Consider the following 22591-nt stretch of genomic DNA (forward strand, 5'->3'; position numbering starts at 1 on the left):
GCGATCTTCCGCAGCCAGAGCTGTCCCTACAGGGAACCACTACATCACGAAAACACACATCTACGAAAATATTGATGTTAAAGAATAAAATAAACATGAGCAAAAAAGACTAGCTCCTACTGCCTTACTTGTAGGAAGACGACGGGAAATCAGAGGGTAGTCCTTTAGTAAGAGGATCAAAAATATGTAAATGAAGTTACTTCGGATGGAGTGATTTGGCCAAGGGAAAACCCTTAGACAGGCCCGTGAAGTTTTCTTTGGTTGCTGAAACTCCAATCCTAAGGTACTGATAGCGTGAAGGCCGCGCTTAAGAGAGTCACAGTGTGGGTTTTTTTTTTTTTAGCTCTTTTAACCATGAGGGAAGGGTTTGCTGGAGCTGCTGGACCCACAAAGGGGAGGGGGGTGCTGCACTCTTAGGAGGGTGCTGACTGGTTGGCTGGCTGGCTCCAGAGCTGGAACTGAAGGGAGAGAGAGGTGCTGCATATGGTTTGGAGACTGGGGATAAGAGAGAGAGATGCTTGACCCATGTAGTGGGGGAAGTAGAGCTGGAGGGAAGAAAGAGAGGTGCTGGACCCATGTAGTGGGGGGAAGTAGAGCTGGAGGGGAAAGATGCCGGACCTGCACCTGGGAGAAGGGAGAGAGGGTATTGGACCCATAAGAGGGGGGCTAGACCTGCAGAGAGAAGGGGAAAAGAGATGCTGAACCAAGGGGATTAAGGAAGATGGAATGAAATATTGAACAAAGTGGAGAGAATGAGGAAAGAGAGAGGGCGAGACACACATTGGTGTAAGGAAGTAAGAGAGGAGAGAAGCTAGACACATAGAAATATACAAAAAGAGAGGAGCTGGTGGGCATGGATGGGAGCATAGGAACAGGGACACAAAGGGGAATGCTGCATGGGGGTGGTATATGGACATAAAGGGGCAATGCTAGACATGGGAGAGTGCATATATGGGCACAGAGGGAAGATGGCTAGACATGGGGGAGAATAAGAATGCAGAAGGGAGATGCTAGACACAGGAGAAGGGTATAGGGATAGGGATATAGAGGAGTGATACTGGACATGGGGAAGGAATAGGGACATAGAATGGTAATGATGATGAAGGCACGGAGATGGGCACAGGGGAAATACTAGAAAGGGAAGTATAGGAGACACAAAGAAGGGAGATGCTCAACATGGGGAAAAATAACCCATCTTCCAAAGATGGAAGATGGATAGTGAGTATGCAAAAAGAAAAAAAATGAAATGGTCAGGAGACCGTAGAGTGAGTTAAGAGAAGACAGAAGAAAACAGAAACCAGAGCCTGAGACCAACATGATTTAAAGAATAAAATAACGAGACAAAAACAAGGTAGAAAAATAATTTTATTTTCTATTTTGTGATTAGAATACAAAAGATTTGACATATGTATCCTGCCAGAGCTGGTATTAGATGTAACTGGGGACCAAAAAAACACACTACCAGGCTGTGCCTTCTTCAGCTTCCAGTAGACTTAGAGCTCTCTTTGGCCAGGGGGCAATTGCCGAGTTGCACTCCCACAACACTATTCCTGCCATATGTGATCTTTGTATTGCACAATATAGTAGGAAATGGATCTTTCTATTTCTTTGGTGTTTATTATTTGCAAGGTGTGGCTTCTTGGGATTTTTGTTTAATTTACTGTCTATCATTTTTGGTCAGCTTTTATGAATTTGGCATTTGTATTGGGTGTATGTGTGGCCAAGGTATTCTGTTAGCATGATTTTTCTATGTAGCATTCTGTAGTAATTTGGCTTGTTCAGTTTTCTTGATATTGGAGGGACTATTTTTGAGAGGGGAGGGGAGACCCTTGTTCTATATTACTTGTAATTTATAAAATGACAGTTGTATAGAATATTGTTTCTTTTTATACTTTAATAAAATGATTGCAATATAAAATCATTAACTATTCAAGGCTTGTGTGGATGAGATCAGACAGATTTCAAGTGGATGGGATGGGGACAGAGCTCACAGGGATGGGGTGGGGACTGGGACAAACTTTGTCCCTGTGTCATTCTCTAGTGCGGCCTAACTTGCTATTGTTCTTTTCTTCCTCCTTCCCCTCCCCCCCAAAAAAAATCAGTGTGGGTAGGGTTTGGGAAAGAGGATTTCTGGGGCTGGAAACAGGGAAAAAGATGTTTTACAGAGAAATTGGTTCTATGAATGAAGGATTGTGCTGAAGTCAAGTTGGTAGAATAGATGAGTTGTGTGAAAGACAGGATGGGGTGTGGAAAAAACTGGTGAAATGTGGGATATGTGTATATGTTATCCCAGAGAAAGGGAACCTGGGATGGGGATGTTGTATGGGGGCATGGCAAGGTTAGACCTTGCAAAGGGAAGCTCTTTCTTCCTTCACCAGATACAGTGGTACCTGGGTTTACGAGTGTTTTGCAAGACGAGCAAAACATTCACAAAATCGGCGCCTCAGAAACCGAGCTTGCCTCGATGTATGAGCGCCTCCCCTCGCGATCCGGCAACCCCCCACTCACGTTGCCCCTCCGCCACGATCCGACATCATCCCCGTACCCATCACCCACTTGAACACATCACTTACCCCCCATCTGGCACCCTGCACCGGCACCAACGCACAGGACATGCTGGTGCCAGTGCCCAAAGATCTGTCATCCTTTTTGCTGGGCCTCGAGCATCTGCGCATGCTCAAGGCCTTAGTTCCTGCTCTCTCCGAGATTCTTGAGATCCGAGAATCTTGGAGAGAGCAGGAACTAAGGCCTTGAGCATGCGCAGATGCTCAAGGCCCAGCAAAAAGGAGGACAGATCTTCAGGCACCGGCATGTCCTGTGCGTTGGTGCCGGTGCCGGGTGCCAGATGGGGGGTAAGTGATGTGTTTGGGTGGGTGATGGGTACGGGAAGGATGTCGGATCGCGGTGGGGGGGGGGCGATGCGAGCGGGGGGAGGCGGATCATGCGGGGGGGGGGGCCTTTGTGAGCAGGGGGGTGCAATGCCGGTTCTCGGGGGGGGAGGTAGAGCAGTGCCACTGGCCTCGGGGGGGGGGGGGAACAAATCAAGCGAGTTTCCCTTTCTATGGGGAAACTCGCTTTGATATATGAGTACAGTGGTACCTCGGTTTACGAGTGCACCGGTTTGCGAGTGTTTTGCAAGACGAGCAAAACATTCGCAAATTTGGTGCCTCGTAAACTGAGCTTACCTCGCTGTATGAGCGCCCCCCCCCCAAGAACCGGCACCCTCCCCCCCCGCGATCCGGCACCCCCCCGCCGCCATCGGGCACCCCCACTGCCACCTGAGATCCCCCAACCCACCCGAACCCTCTTCTTACTTCCCTCCGCATCGGCATCGCCGCATCAGCATGTCCTGTGCCCGAAAATCTTCTTCCTGTGCCGGGCCTTGAGCATGCGCACATGCCCAAGGCCCGGCACAGGAAGAAGATTTTCGGGCATAGGACATGCTGATGCCGGCGATGCGGAGGGAAGTAAGAAGAGGGTTCGGGTGGGTTGGGGGATCTCAGGTGGCGGTGGGGGGTGCCCGATGGCGGCGGGGGGGGGGTGCATGATGGCGGCGGGGGGGTGCCGGATCGCGGGGAGGAGGGTGCCCGTTCGCGGGGGGGGGGGAGGGGGGGGAAGGTTTGGGGTGGGAACATATCAAAGCAAGTTTCCCTTACTTCCTATGGGGAAACTTGCTTTGATATACGAGCATTTTGGATTACGAGCATGCTCCTGGAACGGATTATGCTCGTAATCCAAGGTACCACTGTAATTTGGTTTACGAGCATACTTCTGGAATGAATTATGCTTGTAAACCAAGGTTCCACTGTACTTACCCCTTCACCAAGATCCTAGAACATTGGTCTCAAACTCATGGCCCGGGGGTCACATGCGGCCCGCCAGGTACTATTTTGAGGCCCTCGGTATGTTTAGCATAATCACAAAAGTAAAATAAAACAGTTTCTTCATCATATGTCTCTTTAGCTATAAATGACAATATTATTATTAAGACTTAGCCAAAAGGAAAGATTTATAAACTATAAAGAATTTTACCTCATGCAAAATTGTCATTTTTTTAATAAGACACTAACTATTTTTTTCTGAGGTCCTCCAAGTACCTACAAATCCAAAATGTGGCCCTGCAAAGAGTTTGAGACCACTGTCCTAGAACTACCTACCTCTTTCTCTCCTCCCCAAATCCCATCAACCAAAGTTCCAGGTGTTCCCTCCCTTATTAACAGTACTTATCCCTTCAGTTCTCTTTTTTATCTGCAGAGCTTCTTCATCGCTCCTTATCCTCCTCCTCTTCTCTTTTCCTAGCTGATTTTTTTAACATGTTTAATGTATGCACATTTTCAAAGAAACCATGCCTATGAAAACCATGCCAAAGAAACCATGCCTGTGAAAATTATGAAGCACCATATTTGTGTATTAGAATTATTCAAGTGCTTTTTTCCTGCTGTTTGTACAGGCAGGTGGGGGACTATGGAGCTAAATAGCACATTAATTTACTCTCCTTACTTAAATATGCCCCAGGAAGGCCTCTTTCTCATTGTTTAAAAACACATGCACTTTGTAACACATTGTACTTTTAGATTCAAGTTTCAGTCAGTTCCTTTACCAAGTACATAATGGCTTATTTTAAGTTGCTCTCTCAGTGAGCACTTCAACTGTATTTGTCTCCAGTATGGTGAGGTTCAGGATACAGACCCTTATATGTATACATTTTTACATACTGCCTTTGTTGCACCACAGATTTTTAAAATGTCTTTCTTTCTCTCCAGGGTGCCATAGATTGACAGACCAGTGCCTGCCTCTCTTCAAGCGCTGCCCAAGACTTTCCCGCCTGGACCTGCGTTCCTGCCGTCTGATCTCTCCAGAAGCCTGCCAACGCTTCATTGAAGAATCTCGGGCTCCCCCTTCCTCCTCTTCCTCTTCCTCCTTCCTTTGTTCAGAAGAGAAACTTCTTTTGAAAGACAGCTAGCAGCATGGTTTCATAGACACCAAAAAAGACCAGAACAAAAACTAATCTTATGGCACTGATCATAGAGGAGCATTAACCGAGGAGAAAGGAGGTACAAGAGAGACACTGAACCCCTCTTTATCAAAATCACCCTTGGCTCTCCTCAGCAAACACATCCAGCAAGCAGCGCTTCCAGATTGTCTCCTTAACTGTCTGATAGAGAAAGAAAGCAGAGATGCTGGACACTGACAGTTTGGAGGATGAGACAGGAGAATGGTGGGAGTGTAATTTGTTACTATTGAACATCCTTCCAGTTATGGCCTGTCCCTTTGCATATGCTTCCTTCTGGGGTGCCTGATCTAAGTGGCAGTTGCCTTTTGAGAGCTGGGATTACATGGGAATAAGTGTATGCATGTGAATATGAGGGAATTGACAAGGCCCATGGTGTAAGACTACCATTGATCCCTTCCTGTAAGTTATGACCCTTGAAGAAGGAGATGAAGGGATAGGTAACTGGCATGTTTCCTGCTGCATTGACTATCTAATTAATCTCTCTCAATTTTTTTAAATCTCATATTCTTCAGTGTCCTTAGAACTGAGGTGGAATGAGGGGCCTTCAGGGTCAGAAGTTCCCTTCAGTATTATTTTAGAAGACAGTTGGTCAGCGGGTTTGATGGTTGTCTTATCTTTGCCCCCTTCTGGGACAACTATTCCATCACTTAACTCTGAATGGCAGCTATTCATGGGAACACTACTGTAGGGGATGGGACAATGATGGGGAGCTAGTTGGACAGGAGTGAGGGGGATGGTCTGAGCATGAGGGGAAAGGGATAGCTATGATTAATCTTTAAAAAAAAAAAATTTTTTTTTTTTTTATGGCACAGTTTCCATATCACTATTTGTCTCCAGTTCTTTCTCTCTCAAGGTCTCATGATGGAACATTTGTATAGGGGTTGTAGCAATGGATGGGGATTGCCTCATTTCTGAAATTAATTGGTTACTGAAGGCTTTTTCTTTGGGAGGAGATGAGAAGAAGGGGCACCAGTACTAAAAAAAAGGTAGCTTATATACCAGAGAGTACAGATGGGGGTATGTTCTGGTTTTAACCCTAACCTACGTTTATTTTTGACATATGGTTGGAGTGCCCTAAATTCAACAATTTAGTCTGTGCATTTTTTTCAAAGGCATGGAACTTTACTTTGAGTGGACTTGTTAGGATCAAATTTTGAAATGAAGCCCATTTGGAAATTAGTTTTGAACAGGTATCAGGAAAATGGGAAGATAATTACAATATTGTTAGCTGTGGGATAGACATTATTTCATTGGAATAGTGACATGTATATGGAAAGCAAAAGGAGGCTAGAGGGTTAAAACATATCTGGGTGGTCCAAAGACACCTCTAGTTCTGGAGGAGACCTAAATAAGTATGTTACTAATAACAAACTAAGGGCCCCTTTTACAAAACTGTGGTAGTAACTCCCCTGTAGCAAATATACCAAAGCCCATTCATTTCCTATGGATTTTGGTGCATTTGCCTTAGGAGACTTGCAACCATGGCTTTGTAAAAGGAGCCCTAAGCCTGTCAGAGCAATTTTATATTTCATGGCACAAAAGCGCTACCTTCTAGCCACTGAAGGTACTGTGGTTTAATTTTCCTAGGGATTTAGTTAGTTCTTTGGCTTCTGTTGAATTAAAAAGCAGATTCCATCCAATCATTTTTACTCCCTGTCTTCTACAGTAGAACTTGTAATGACATATGGGGACAGCAGATGATAGGAAGGAGAGTTGTACAAACTGGTACAAATGATAATGCTCAGATTTTCTTAGTTTAATGGTATAAAAAAAGTCATATTAGTCAAAGTGCTAGAATGCAAATGCGTTATCACATGGCTTAATAGTTTACAGATTACATGCTATTACTGCAGAATGACAGTGGAGAGCAAAGCTCAGAATATATTTGCCTTGCACTGGTAGTTGTTTTACTGATGGTGCCACTGCAGGATAGGATAGTTTTGAGGTTTATATTAAAGAACGATACGGGGTCAAATTTGTCACCGTCCCCACAGGAACTCAATTTCCCTGCCCCGTCCCAGCAAGTTTTGTCGCTGTCCCTTTCTCATTCCTGTAAGCTCTGCCTTAACCGCACAAGCCTCGAACACTTATGATTTTAAAGTGTTTGAGACTTGTGCAGATGAGGATGGAGCTTGCAGGAATGGGGCAGGGACAGGAAAAGAACTCGTGGGGATGGGATGGGAAAATGAGTTCCTATGGGAACGGGGGAAAATCTGTCCCCGTGTCATTCTCTAGTTTATATTCCATGTTCTCTCTACAGTATTTCTGAGTTTCTATAAACATTGGTCACTTTTATTTTATATCAGTTAGCATGATATGAGTCAGGAATCGCAGAACTGCAGTCCACTTGAGCATCATTTGGAGGGAGTTTATTTCTGCCCAGGGTTGGGAGAAGAGACTTTTTAAATGCATTAAGTCTGCTCTTTTCTCTTTCATAGTTTAGGGGTCATTTTACTAAGCTCTGTTAGGTCTAATGCATGTTTAATGCAGCTAAAAATGGAGTACCAGAGGAAGTGCTTGGGTTTCCTGCAGTAACTTCAAAATGTTCACACATATAAAAGAATTATCTTTTTTTAAGGTGATGTGTTGAGGAGGAGAGTGGGCATTCCTTCGCGTACTATATTACTGTGTGCTAAATGGTTAGCATAGGGATACTACTTGAGCCCGTACAAAAGGTATGGCAATCAATGTTCATGCAATAATTTTAAAATGGCTATGTGCTAATGGAAGATTAGGATTTTACTTTCCATAATCTTCTTTCTGTTAGTCTTTGTAGGATTCCATACCCTAGGTGTTAAATCACTTCCCGCAATCTGGGAGTTGCAGAAATCCAAACACTTTTCTTAGCATGTGCTCCTACCTTAGAGAATGAGTTAGCGCCCGTTTCAGTTCAGTCCCAAAGCCAAGCAACCATACCAGAACCAATCTATGACAAATAAGGGGGCACATTGGAACCTCCCCAACAACATTTTCCATTTCTGGACCACAAATACCTTTCAGTTCATTACGGTGAACAAAGAAACGAAGAAACAGTAAAACCACAGTGACTTACAAAATTTGCAGAAAGCAATTTATATAAAATAGCAAAAATTTTCAGTTACGAAATAAATTACTGGATTTTCAATTACCAATAAATTTGGTAAACAATGATAATTTCAACAATTTTCTAAATTGCAAATACGAAGATGCTAACAATCAGCTCTGCAAAATATAAAACAAGTAATAGACAAAATGCAACACAGAAAAGACATTGAAGAACAATGTAGAACTAATCTGCTGTGTTCAATGAGCACCCACATGAAATAGCCATCAGCAAGATGCATACTCACAGAAGAGCAAACTGCCCCCAGGATCTGTCAACTTGCTGGAAGATCATGAAGCCTTAAGGAGAATAACAAAGGCAGAAAGAAATGCAGGCAATTCCAAAACAACGGAACTTGAACAGAGAGGGCGGGTCGTATGGAATCCTACAGGGACTAACAGAAAGAAGATTATCGAAGGTAAAAACCTAATCTTCCATTCTATTATGTCCCTTCCGAATTCCATACTCTGGATGACATGTCAAAGCAATGGCAGCATCTAGGAAGAGACAGAAGAGCCTGCCCACAACACCAAGGTCCCAAAAGCAGCATCAGAGTGAGTTGCCACAGCCACTCAGTAAAACCAGATAAAGGTATGAAGAGAGGACCAAGTAGCCACCCTGCAAATTTCATCTGGATGAATCGCTCTAAATGTCACCCACAAGGCAGCAACACATCTAGTCAATTGGGCCATAAGAGAAACCGGCAGCTGCCTACCGAGGGTGATGTAAGTTGCAGAAATGGCAATATGAATCCAACTGGTGATCAGGACTTAGAAGCCGGCCCACCTGGCCAAGACAGAATAGCCAGGATAAAGAGATGGACAGCCAAAAGCCATTAGTCTGCTCCAAATAGTGGAGCAAGATTCTCCAGTTTGTGGAAGATCTGATCCTTTCACCATGAAATGAAATACAGGCATACCAACCTCCATGATCTGTAGAAAGGGTTCACTGCACGAAAGAGGCTGAAGCTCTGAAACGCACCAGGCCGAGACAATGGTGACCAAAAAGACAGACTTGGTCGTCGGATCCAGAAAAGAAACATCCTTCAGTGGCTTGAATGGGGCTTCCACAAGGCCCTGCAGAATGAGGTTAAGAAGTCATGTAGGGAAAGAAAGACAAAAAGGAGGTCACAAGCGAAGCATCCCTTGTAGAAACCTGGTCACTTCAGGATGAACAGTAAGCAAACTAAAACCCCTAAGTGATCGGAAGCATGAAAAGCCTGCTACCTGAATCTTAAGGGAGAGCACAGCTAAACCCATATCCAAGTCCGCTGGAAGAAAGACAGAACCACCAGAAAGGTAGCCTGCACAGACTCTACTGAGTCCTTGGCTTTCCAGGCTGTGGCATAAGAAGCCAAATTAAAGGTTGTCTTAGACTTCAAAAACGTCAAAATAACAGCGCTCGAGCCTTGCCAAAAGACCAAAGTGCCATGGAGTCTCTACGGGCACCACACCCTGACTGAGAAGGTCATAAAGAAGAGCTTTCACTTCCAGACCCGCTGAAGACTACGAAATACGCATACCATGGAAGACAAGGTCAATCTGGAGTCACTAGGATAACTAGGCCGGGATGCAACGCTATCCAGCGCATGAATCGACCAACCATAGGCCACGGAAGAAACACATAAAGGAGGTTGTGAGCTGGCCAGGGCAGAACCAAGGCGTCCAGACCTAAACTTCCATGCTCTGTTCGACTGAAAAAGTGCCTGAGCTACAAGGTCCTAGCTGAAGCCATCAGGTCCACCTGTGGTGGGCTGCAGCACTGCACAATAAGATGGAATGCTCTTTGCGAGGAGGACTATTCTCCCAGGTCCAAGAAGTCTGGCTATACAGTTTGACTCTGGCCATGTGAGAGAGATAGATGTTAAACCATCCAGTGAAACAGTATGCGAGCTTCCTGACCCAAGAGAGCACTTTTAGTGCCCCTTGACGATTCACATACGCCACCACCATGGCGTTGTCTGAGAACACTCGCACCATTTTCTTTGCCAGAGTGGGCAAGAGAACGAGAAAACACCAGCCAAATAGCCCGAAGCTCAATAGACTCTCCACTCGACCACTGCTTCTGTTGTGGTAGGCCATTGCCCCTGAATGAAGCAGTCCCCACAGAGAGCACCCCAGCCTGGCAGGCTGGCATCCGTCATGAGTAAAACACTCTGTGGCCGAAGAGGTATGCTCTTGTGGAGTGCCTTCCCCTGAAGCCACCAGCGGAAACTGCTTTGAGCTGTTTCCGTCCAGGGAAGCAATATCTGAAGGGGATGACACTGTGGAGACCACCAAAGGAGGAAAGACTCCTGTAGAGGGCACATGTGTACTCTGGCCCAGGGGCCACCACCAGGAAAACCACCATATAATGCACTGATGAGGGAACTGGAAGAGTCAGGAGATCTCTGATTTGCTTCTGAAGGTTCTATCTGTGGAGAAGAATCACGGCCTTGCAGGGTGTCAAAGAAAAGGCCCAAATACTCCAAGGTATGTGACGGCAGCAACCGGCTCTTCTTGAAGCTGACAATCGAACCTAAGCGTTGTAGCAGAGAGACCACCATCTCCCCTGCTCGCTCACACTCCTGCCAAGATGGAGCCCAGATCAACCAGTTGTCCAGGTAAGGAGAGTCTTGGACATCCTGCCTGCAGAGAAAGGCCACTAAAACTACCATCACCATGGTGAAAGAATGTGGCACTGTTGCGAGCCCAAAGGGCAGAATTGCGAACTGGAAATGCTGTCGCAGAACATGGAGAAAGGCCACTACAACTACCATCACCATGGTGAAAGAATGGGGCACTGTTGCGAGCCCAAAGGGCAGAATTGCAAACTGGAAATGCTGTCGCAGAACATGGAGAAAGGCCACTACAACTACCATCACCATGGTGAAAGAATGGGGCACTGTTGCGAGCCCAAAGGGCAGAATTGCGAACTGGAAATGCTGTTGCAGAACATAGAGAAAGGCTGCTACAACTACCATCACCATGGTGAAAGAATGGGGTGCTGTTGCGAGCCCAAAGGGCAGACTTGCAAATTGGAAATGCAGAAACCTGCGGTGTTCTGGGTAAATTGGAATATGAAGGTACGCCTCCGTGAGATCCAAGGACGCTAGAAACACCCCAGGAGAGACAGCTATAACATGTGCACGGTTTCTATTTGGAAAGGAGGAATCCGCAAGAAGCGATTGACTGGCTTGAGATCCAAAAGGGGTCTCCAATTCTCCAAGCCTGTCTTTGGCATGATGAAGTAGAAAGAGTATCTGCCTAAGCCTGATTCGTGTTCTGGAATGGGCTTTATCGCTTAGATGTCCAAGAGATGGTGCAGGGAGTGCAGACCTTTGACTACTGCTCCAGCCGATCTGGTGGAGAGTCCAGAAACAAATTTGGAGGCAGGCAAAAGAAAACCATCTTGTGCCCCTCCTGAACGATGTCCAGCACTCATTGATCTGAGGATACGTAAAGCCATGAAAGAGGGAGCCCCATCTGACTGCCAGCGTCATAGAGGCTTTCTTTTTTTTTTTTAGGGGCAGGGGCAGCAGCAGCGGCATGGGATCCGGACACCTGAGGATGTCTTCAATTGGAAGTGGTAATGGGGATGGTATCCCTTGGAATATCTTTGGGTGAAAGAGCCCAAGGATCCCTGAAGAAAGCTGTGGGAGGGACAAAATGTACAATGGTCCCCTCCCTAAGTCCAGTCAACAACACTGGCCAGGAGGTCGTTTAGATCTTTTCCAAAGAAGCTGATCCTTGTAAAGGAAGACTACTGAAAATGGCCTTGGAGGCAGAGTTCCCAGCCCAATGACGGATCCAAAGAGTTCAGCATGCTGAGACCTTACTGAGAACACTGAAGAGATCATAAAGGACATCCTCCACATAAGTTACACCGTCCATCACCATGTGGGGGGGCAGGCATCCTTCTCCACAGAGGGTACATGGCGCAATCTCGAGAGACGAGCATGCACCGCTAAGGAGGCTGCCGCCAAAGCCTTGATACCTGAAGAAGCCACCTCAAAAAGACTTTTCAAGAAAATGAGCACACTGTGATCTTGGAGTCATTAAGCAGTACACCCCTCACCACTAGGGAGGGCCTTGCACTGGCTGCCGGGCGAAATCCACTTTTAGCTGCTCAAAAACTGCTGCAGGAGCCAGTGGAGAAAATGTAGCCATAGCTTTAGAGTTGAAAAGAGCTTTCTGGAATCCCACTGGCCTGTCACCAGCCCAAAAAGCTGCGGGTAGGTTGGAAAAAAGGAGAATCGCACATTAGAATGGTCCATGACCAAACACTGAGACGTAGAAGGCTGAGAGTCCAATTTAAGCCCTTTCAGAGCATCAGCATGAAATGGTGGACAGAGACAGACCTAAGAAGTCTGCGGCTAGTGGGGTCCTCACCCAAATCCAGACACTCCAAGGTATTGCATTGACAAGTCCCTGCAAAGGTAGTACAGCATCCAAAAGAGACACAGTGTCAGGAGACAGGTCACTGCTGAGGCACCCACACCAAATCAAAATAATCCCCAGACTCGGAACGTAGGCATTTGGACGAGACTTTTAGCCCAAAACATGGACTCAGGCTGGCTCCTCAGCCCAGGAGGACCCAGAGAAGCCCAAAGATCCCACCCCTCCCCCCAGTGTGCTATGTCATGCTGTACACAAACACTGTTCTGGTACCAATTTAGCAAAATACATACATGCAGTCAACAGATTAGAGGCTGAGGTGTCCATCCCAATCAATCTGCAACAAAATTGACGGGTTTTAAAGCTTTGAAAAAAAGATCAATTAATATCCAAGATGGCAGCCAGCGAATTTGCACCAAAAATGGCAAAAATAAAGAAAATCCAAAAGTAAAAAATAGCGGTTTGAGGAAGTGGGAGACCAGAACCCTACCCTCAGACCACCCGCGAAACTTCCATAGGAAATAATGAAGGTGTACTTACAGTCTGTGAAGTGTTGCCAGTTCTGTTACACTGCAGCTGAATGGAGGAAAATGATTTTCTGCCTCAGAATCTGCTCCAATGACCAAACTTGAAGATCTTTGGACTAGTAATCGGACGGATACCAACTGTAACCTCCACCCCCACGGAAACTCCACGCAACCAGGGGTGGAAAATACAGCCTGCACCCTGAAACCCGGAGGGATATTTTGCTCAGGATGCACACAGTCTCTGCTTAATCCCCTGACATGGTCAGAGGATAAGCAAACTCCTAGGGGAATGGACCCAGAGTCTAGGAAGGGTGTGGCGCAAGCAGGCTGGCTCCACAGATCCACCAAAGTTTCTCTGTGAAGCAGCAGTCCAGCTCCATGAGACTGCGTCCTTTCCTCCAGCAGGGGACACCGCACAGGGTCTCATAGCACTGAAGCCAGTGAAAAAAATTAACTTTAAGCAAAAAAAGATTACAGAGCAGATCAAAAGACTTCACAGATTGCTTGCAGAAATTGAAACTGTAGGGGCTCTAACTCACTCTCTAAGGTAAGAGGCGCACATGCTCAGAAAAGTGTTTGAATTTCTTCAACTCCCAGATTGCAGGAAGGGATTGAACACCTAGAGTATGGAATCCAGATGGGACATAACAGAATGGCAACATTAGCACATAACAATAATATGAGAGAACAAAATTGCCAAACCACTAAAGCTCAGGAGGAAAAAAGATTTCCTGAGGAAGCGGTTGACAAAACGGGTCCTCGTTGGGATCTTTAAAGATAAGTGCTGTTGTTGTAGATATATTGAAAAGTATATTATAGACTGCAATGGAGGATTTTTTGACCAGTGAATGATTCCTAGTCTAGATGCATATTAGCAGTTTAATATGTTACTGCACCAGATGACGGACTTCTGAGGCCTTTTTTCCTCCTGAGCTTTAGTGGTTTGGCAATTTTGTTCTCCCGTATTATTGTTAAGTGATAGTTACTATTGGGAGAGTTTCCTCTTTTTTTTGTTGTGAATATTAATAGCCATTAGTACAAAAAATAGAAAATGGGACATATAATAGCTGCAGTAAAAATGGCCTTAGCACATGTAAAAAATCTATGTAAAGGTGTGCTAAAGCTATTTTTTTACCCCAGCTTAGTAAAAGGACCCCTTAATGAGCAACTGAATTTTGCGACTAGATTTATTTTAATCAGGAGTGCTCAGTTTTCCACGAATAAAGAGAAGACTCAGTTAACCATAAATACTATATAACCTCAGGTATGGCAGAGGTACAAGTTTCCTGTATATTAACAACAGTAATTCCATACCCCAGATTTCCTTTAGCGGTCCTTACAGACTGACAGGTAACCTCTGCGTAAAAAAAAAAAAAGATTTTTTTTTTTTTTAAATGAACACCTTTCCATCAGTGTTACTCCTTGACCTGCTATAACAGTACTTGAAAATAAGCATGGGAGATGTCCACTTTTCCCATAATCCTTCTGATTCACTGACAGTTTCTCCTTTTTTCATGTAATAAATAGAAACAAAACAAAAAAATATGTTTATCCAATAAAAATGGTATCTTTCATCTTTTTGTTTTGTTTCTATTTATTATCTTTAAGGATCCATTTTACAAGCCACGGTAATGATGCTGCTGCAGTAAATGCACCAAAGCACGTAGAAATTGAATAGACATCGGTGCATTTGTAAAAGGGGCCCTAAAAGAGGACTAGCATGGCTACCACATTAGTGTATCTTTTAATCATATACTAGGTGTAAGAAACTGGGAAATGTTGCCGATGGAGAGCAGTACATCACCTTTTTCACTTTGGGAGCTGGGGTTTGGGCTTTTATTTACATGGACTTTCAGTACCATAACAACTTCCTATGGCATGGAGAAAATGTGACAAAGCCACCTGGTGTATTGTAACTGCTAATGGCAATGTTGAGCTGGTATATATTATATATATTATTGTTATAGTAGAAATGCAGTTTGTCTGAAAACTGGTTATAATTTGCAAGGAAGTGGATAAAACAAGGGATTTGAAGACCAAGAAAGTGTCCCCCTTACTCCTGGTTCACTTTTGGTTCCTTTCCTGTATTCCTTCACAGCATGTTTAGGTTTTAAAGAAAACTCTTAGGGCCCTTTTAGTAAGCTGCATTAGGTGCTAACATGCACCTTATGCAGCTTAAAATTGCATGCTGTGGTAACTACCAAATGTGTATATGCTAAAAAATATTTTTATTTTTTTGAAGGCATGACAAGAGGGCAGAGTGGGTGTTCCTTCACGAAGCAGAATGGCCTAATATAGATGTGCTAACTGGTTAGTGCAAGAATACCACATGAGCCCTTAGGCCTCAATTCTGTTAACGGTACCTAAACTAGTGGGTGCCTTAAAAAATGGCACTGGCCGCATGTCAATCTTGCTTGGGCACCGTTAACAGAATTGCAACTAACAGCACCTAAGAAAAAACTTAGGTGCCAGTGATGTAGGCCAGGGTTTTAAAGGCCTACACTACCGGTGCCTAAGTGTTGTTAAGAAACAGGCCTAGCAGTGCCTAATGTCTTCTCTGCCTCTAACCATGGCTACTTCGATCTTAGGTGTCGCTAGCCACCATGCTGTAGGTGCAGTTCTGGCACCTATCCCAACAGGCACCTAGCGGTACCTACTTTTTTAAAATGAATTTTGAATTGGTTTTAAATGACACAGTTACCACCCCAATTAAAGCAATTAAGTTAGGCGCCTTACAGCACTACTTACAAAATGAATTGTGGTTAAGTACCCACATGGTAATATTTAAAAATGGACATGCACTAATGGAAAAATTAATTCATGGCCATTAATACAAAAACACCCCCCCCTGAAAATCATCCATTATAGGGCTGCAGTAAAAATGGCCTTAGAGTATGGGAAAGACCATGTCATGTCATGTCATGTAAAGGCCACTTTTTACTGCAGCTTAGTAAAAGGACTCTTGTTTCTTGGAGATGACATGGGAAGCAGACAGCTGCTCTTGTATTGTGTACTAAAAGATCTGAATCCATAAATGTGAGAGGGGGAAATAAGGAGGGAAGCAGGTTTTCAAATTTTACATGTTTGAAATTTCTTTTTCTTGTTTCTTGGGGTTTTTTTAAGCATTGGAATAACCTTTCTCATACTTGAATTTTTCTTGGCAGCCTTTGGGTGTGTGGGCTTTTTAATACTTGAAATGAAAAATACTTTTTTAAAAAGTGGGAGCTTGAGGCTGCCTTCCACTGAAAATGGGAAAGGTTTGATAGGTTCTAAGAAATATGGTTTAAAAAATGTAATTCTGGGTTTTCTTTGTCAGCTGTTTAAAATGTTTCAAGGATATAATACTGGCGGTTCAACTGCAACAAACTCAGTTCCAAAAAGAAATACATCACTCTCTACACTGTTCTGTACTTCTGTAGCCTGCTATGGTTATCCTCTGGGGCAATATACTGTAGAAGTTTAGGGATACCTCTATACGTAGTGGGGAAAGAGGTTTGGTGACATTTGGGGCTTACCAGGCATTCTGTAATTTCTAGGGGCTGACCAAGATGCTAATTAATCTAACCTAAGGGGGTGAGCCATTTATGGCCTGATATGTATACATATATAGATATACACACATACTTTTGTTAATTTAAAAAAAATCTTTTAAAAAATAGCTTTTCAAACTACCTCGGATGGAATTTTTCTCCCTTAAGAAAACTCCACTGCTGCTCCATGGTCCCTGTAATATTAATAACAGTAATAAAAGGGAAAAGAAGAAAAGGATAGCTTTTCCTATTTCATTTTGTTTTAAGGTGAAATTTTTTTTATGTTCCTTAAAATTAACCCCCCTTTTACTAAGCTGTGGTAGAGGTTTCTACCATGGCCTGGAGTCCTGAGCGTTGGAGCATTTTATGCTTCAGGGTGAGGTAGAAACCTCTATCACAGCTTAGTAAAAGGAAGGGTAAATCTGGATGAAAAAAAAGAAAGGTTTAAAAAAGAAAGATGCTAATTTTAAACTACAGGTAATTGCTTTTTCTTAGTATTGGTGGGAAGGTTTTCAAAGGTTTCCATATGGAAACACATTTGGCAGTTCTTGTGGAATGAGGGAACATTAAAACTTGATTTTTTTTTTCCTTATAATTAAAAGTGTCTCTTTTGTGTATATTTCTTTGATTTACATTTGTTCCAGAACTGGAGAAAAAAAAAGATCAGGTGATTTACATGATGTCCCCTACCTCTTGTACAGCTGAGAGGTTTGGATGATGAAAAAAAGGCATGTGGTTTGCATGTATATCATGAATGAACATTGCTGTAACCAGAATTGGAGGGTTATGGGTCAAATATTTTACATTAATTTTACATTTCTTTCCATGTTCTTAAGGCACTAAGGTGGTTCAATATCACAATTTTCTATATGTTTTTAATTTTTTAAATTTCTGCTTGGGTTTATTCTTTCTTTTTTTAAATATACGTAAATATATATGAATATATATAAAATTGTTTTCTAAGATTCTGGGTTTACTGTTTTATGTTTGGGGTAGTATTGAAGGAGCTTTCAGTCCTGGTCCACTGGCTTTGCAGGTAAATTCATAGCATACTTACCTTGCTAATAAATTTGTTGGAGACAAGATTTAAATGAAAGAATGAGCGAGGATTGGCTGAAAAAAGTAACACATCCCCCACTCCCCTTTCTTCCCCCTTAGGCTAGAGTTTCCGGAACTCTTGCCTTCCAGGGCTAGTCGAATTTTCACGATATTGTAGCATTAACAAACATTGCACAATAAACTGGCTGGCGCATTAAAAAAATATGCAAATTATGGCTCTCTGCAAAACTCGACCCGGTCAAGTTTAGGAAGCCCCGCCTTAACTGAAAAGGTTTCGCTGAACTTTTAAATCACGGGGAAGAAAACCTGAATTTCCCAACTTAACTCAGTAATTGAATTAGTGGAATCTTCCTACAACAAACTCGGAGGCGCCTGCATTTCACAAAAACTCCGAAAATAAAATTTAAAACAACAAAAACGCTTGTAGAAGAGGCCTGGCGCAGGAAGGGGTGTGTGCTGTCGTCGAAATAAATATTTAAATATAGACAGCAACGAAGTTCGGCTTTCTCACAGTCTGGGTTCTCTTCGTTTTGCTCTTCCTGACTCTTCTCTTCCTCCCACCGAAATCTGCTCTAACGGAACTTTGCCACTCAACCTCCGCAAAACCAGGAAGAGACGTTTACGGCTCCTGTCACTTTGGCTTACACACACGTATAACTTTTTCTTTTTTTTCTTCTTTTAAGTTGTCGCGTTCTCGGCTCTTCACAGGGAAGGTTTGTGTGGGAAAGCTGAGCGCCTCAGCTTCCCGCCGGGCTGCTTGAGTCTCTCTGCGCATTTGAGCTTTATCGCATTTTATTTATTTGTTATTGATACTCTTAATTTCCCGTGTTTTCGTCCTGCTGGCATCGTGTTTCTCTCCGTTTGCAGATTATTGCTTTGTTTTTACTTTCTTGAAGGGGGGGTTCAATGTTCTAATGACGCCGGGAGAGCAGGAGCCCTCGCCCGTGAGCCCCGCTGCACCCGACTCTGTCACCTATAGGGATTTCGTGAGGAGGAGCTACCTGGAGCTGATGGGCGCTAACCAGCACTCCCTGAGCGCCCTGAACTGGAGGCGCCTCTACCTCAGCCGTGCCAAGCTGAAGGCATCTAGCCGCACCTCTGCCCTCTTCTCCGGATTCGCTATGGTGAGGTGGGGTTGGTGGGACACGGAGAGATAATGTGGCAAAGACCTTCACCATATCTGTTCCAACACACCTATAGGCAAATCTATAGCTGAGAGTCGCAGAAAATTGGTGCCCTTTCAGTGGGGAGGGTATAGAGTAGCATCCACTGACACAAATATGAACACAAAGAATGCCCCCTCCCCAACACACATGTCCATAAGCAGAGTCCCTACCCAGACTACTGATGTGTGTTTGGGTTGTTGTTTTTTCAGTGCACAATGCCAGAGGGAGGGGGTGCAGAGTAGCACCCATTAACACAGACATAAGACAGAATACCCTCTCCTCAACCCATATACAATACATACACATCCCCTTACATATAAAGAACCCTCTCTCCAAAACACACTATAAGCAGAGAGTCCCACACAACTAATATTTTTAAGTGTTTCGTGCTAGAGAGGGGTACAGAACAGAAACCACTGATTAGAGTTGGCCCAGTTGTTAGGCAAGACTATGCAATCATCTAGAGCAGTGTTTTTCAACCTTTTTTGGGCAAAGGCACACTTGTTTCATGAAAAAAATCACGAGGCACACCACCATTAGAAAATGTTAAAAAATTTAACTCTGTGCCTATATTGACTATATATAAAGTAATTCTCTTGAATAGGAATCAAATAAACACAAAGAAAGTATTTTATAATTACTTTATTATGAAATATTAAGTAAACAGAATAGTGAAAAATTATAAAATACTTTATTCAGTGCGAAACCTGGGCCTGTTTGGCTGAACACAAAGCTGATATTCTGGCTGGAATCGAAGAAAGACACACACGTAGCTCTTCGTCAACAGCCGTTCCCTTCACCGCCCCGTCACCGTCACCACCATCCCTTTCACCGCCCCGTCACTGCCACTGCCATCCCATTCACCGCCCCGTCACCGTCCCCGCTGCATCCATATAAGCCTTAGTACTGTAATATTTAGCTTATTCCTTTCTTATAAATCAAAGTTCCTGCTGCTGAACTAGAGAAAGAGATATTCAGCTGGCAGGGCTTTGTTTATAAATTTTTATCAACACAACTAATATACTATTTTATCCTAAAGCAAAAAATAAATAAATAAATAGAATTTTTTTTTTCTACCTTTGTTGTCTGGTTTCTGCTTTCCACATCTTCTCATTCAATTCCTTCCATCCACTGTGTGTCTTCTCTCTACGTCTTCCATTTGCTGTTACTGTGCCTCTCCCTTCACCCCCCCCCCCCCCAATTGGTCTAGCACCCATCTTCTTCCCTCCGCTCCCCCATAGTCTGGCATCTGTCTTCTTCCCACTCTGTCTTCCACATTTCCCTTCGGGATCTGTTCCTCTCCACCCTCCTTCAATGTCTGTCCTATTCCTTTCCACCACCACCCTTCCCTCCCTCCTTTACCATCTGTTCCTTTCTACTACCCTTCAGCTCCTCTCATGTGGCTTATCTATCTACCTTCCTCCCTCTTATTTTCATGGCACGTTACAATGTAATTTGTGCAAGCCACTGGAGCCTGCGAGCTCGGTCCCTGTCCCATCCCCACAAACCATCTCGCTTCTGTGCTCCTATTTTCTCCATTTCTAATATCTCCCCTATGTAGCTGTCATTGCCCCCCCCCAAGTGTCCATATACCATCCCCATGGCATGTCCCCTTTATGTCTTTGTCCCTATGCCCCATGCACATAATTTCCCCTCTTTCTGTTACCTTCCTGTGTCCAGATTTCCCCTATCTTCCTCTTCCATACCAGTGTGTCTCTTCTTTTCAACCCCATCTAGCTTTTTTCCCTCTTTCTTCCCCCCCCCCCCTGCTTCTAGCATCTGGCTCACCTGCCTGTCCTTCCCTTTCTTTCCTGCTGTGGGTTTTTCTTTCCATCTTCATCCCCTTGGCCCAGAATCCTTTTCCCTTTCACTCCCTCCTTCCAATTTGAGCCGGGAACACGAGCGATCGCACGGTCCCCGCAGCCACCACTCACCTGCCCAATCGATCCTACTGTTTAGCCAGCTCTCTCCCTTCGCCTCACCTTATTTTGTAGGTTTTGTTTTTCGGCGACATGCACGCTTTCCCAAAGAGCCGCGCACGCGTGGCAGCTCAGTGTTCAATCTTCTGCTCTGCTGCAACTTCCTGTTTCCGGTTGCGTCAGAGCAGAAGATCGAAACTGAACAGCAGCGGGGACCGGGGGAGTCTCATGGGAGCGCGTGCGGGACCCGGCCTGAGACCTAATCAGTGTCTGCACCGTACGGCACACCAGGCAACATCTCGCGGCACACTAGTGTGCCGCGGAACAGCGGTTGAAAACACTGATCTAGAGTAGCAGGTGGGGGTAGCAAACAGCAGCTTGCAGTCAAAGCAAAGTGACAAGTCTGTCAGTCACACAGACTTAGAAGAACCATCAATCTGTGATATACAGATTTGCAGAACTGCTTTTAGGGACCATGGCACTGAGGTGATTATGAATGATGAATTTATCAAAATCTCGGGATGCTTAGGTGCCTTCATGCTAATTGAGGGAGGTGCAAGACTAAAGATTCTTCTGGGGTACCTACCTAATACCTTTTCTTGCATTGGGGCCTGCCACTGACCTGGAGATATGGGGGAATATTCTTTGTGTCCAGCACGATAGATAGATACACTAATACTCCTCTCACTTGCACACCACACACAGAGATCTATAAACAAAGTTCTATACAACTGCTGTTAGTAGAAAAGCAAGAGGGAGGAGATCTAAGCATAGAGAATGTTAATTATGAAACCAGGATTGGTTTCTAGAGGTTAAATATCCAGAAAAAATACTTTATTTAACTTTCACTGTCTCTTATTTGATTTATAAACTGCTTCCTGTCTGCACAAGTGTCAGATACAAAAAAAAACCTATCCACACAAAAGTAATTAATGCTCATGATAGTGGAGATTTCTACAGCTTATGTCATGGAAGCAGGATCTCAAGTAACAGATTTCTAGCCTTTTCTGGAGTGAAATAACAGAGGGTGCATTTTGGAGGCCAAGCAGGAAGGAGGAGTGATGTTAATTCTTTAAACAGACAGAGAACATAACTATAGGTTGTCTTATGCTGAGTCATGTTCTCTCTCTCTCTCTGTTCCCCATTTCTAATCCCCTTCTCTCCCACAGACTTGTGTGTGGCTTCTGGCAAGTTACTTTGTCTACATGTGCCTCTGTTCTGATGACATTTAAATCACTTTTTCTGTAAAATCTGTTCTGAATATAGAAATTGTTAAGCATGGCACTGAAAATGCCTTATATGGCTTGATTATTGGTTCTGCATACACAGAAGAATAAAGAAGACAGAATGTGGGATGATTCTCTGAACAAATGTTACATATTTTTTCTCAAGGCCTGGAAGTGTAAGGGTTCTTTAATAAGTTGACTGCAGGTGAAAACTCTCAAAGACTAAGGTGTCCAAAGCTATATATATATATATATATATATATATATATATATATATATATATATATATATATATATATATATATATATAGGCACTCCAGCAGTGGGGTTCCAGTTTTGGTTTTTATTTATATGGGGAAAGTGTTTACAAGGTGCTTCACAGAACAATTGCTTAAAGTACTGGATTTTCAGTGTGAATACAAAAGTTTAATGTGCAAAAAGTTCTGAATTTAATCCCAGTTCCAGATCAAACTCTCATGACAAAGCCTAAGGATTAGATTGTGTCATCTATGAGTTGGGAACACATTTCTGTTGGGCTTCATAATCATCCTGAAAGTTGCAGCATTATGAGGTTCAGGCATATTATCCTCCTTACTATGCCTTATACAAACTGGCTTCTCAGCTTCTGTAGAGTGCTGTTTCTAAGATGCAGAATCAAATACTACTCTCCAAGATGTACTCAACTGAACACA

The 22591-nt window shown here is 43.8% G+C and overlaps 2 protein-coding genes across 11 annotated transcripts in view; both read left to right on the top strand.

The window, feature by feature from the left end:
- FBXL19 (F-box and leucine rich repeat protein 19) overlaps positions 1-5340 on the top strand; it is a 192920-nt gene extending 187580 nt beyond the window's left edge. For all 8 annotated transcript variants that reach the window (XM_033945294.1, XM_033945289.1, XM_033945287.1 and 5 more), the window contains one exon: positions 4764-5340. In XM_033945294.1, the coding sequence (XP_033801185.1) occupies positions 4764-4963 (200 nt within the window). In that variant the 3' untranslated portion in view covers positions 4964-5340. The remainder of the gene's footprint in view (positions 1-4763) is intronic.
- Positions 5341-17789: 12449 nt separating this feature from the next.
- The window catches only part of ORAI3 (ORAI calcium release-activated calcium modulator 3), a 55189-nt gene continuing 50387 nt past the window's right edge, over positions 17790-22591 (top strand). Inside the window, exons 1-2 of one of the 3 annotated variants that reach the window (XM_033945731.1) lie at positions 17790-18037; positions 18485-18712. In XM_033945731.1, the coding sequence (XP_033801622.1) occupies positions 18503-18712 (210 nt within the window). In that variant the 5' untranslated portion in view covers positions 17790-18037; positions 18485-18502. The other 2 variants (XM_033945730.1, XM_033945732.1) reach the window with 2 other exon arrangements.

This window comes from Geotrypetes seraphini, chromosome 5, assembly GCF_902459505.1.
Source record: "Geotrypetes seraphini chromosome 5, aGeoSer1.1, whole genome shotgun sequence".
Lineage (NCBI taxonomy): Eukaryota > Metazoa > Chordata > Amphibia > Gymnophiona > Dermophiidae > Geotrypetes > Geotrypetes seraphini.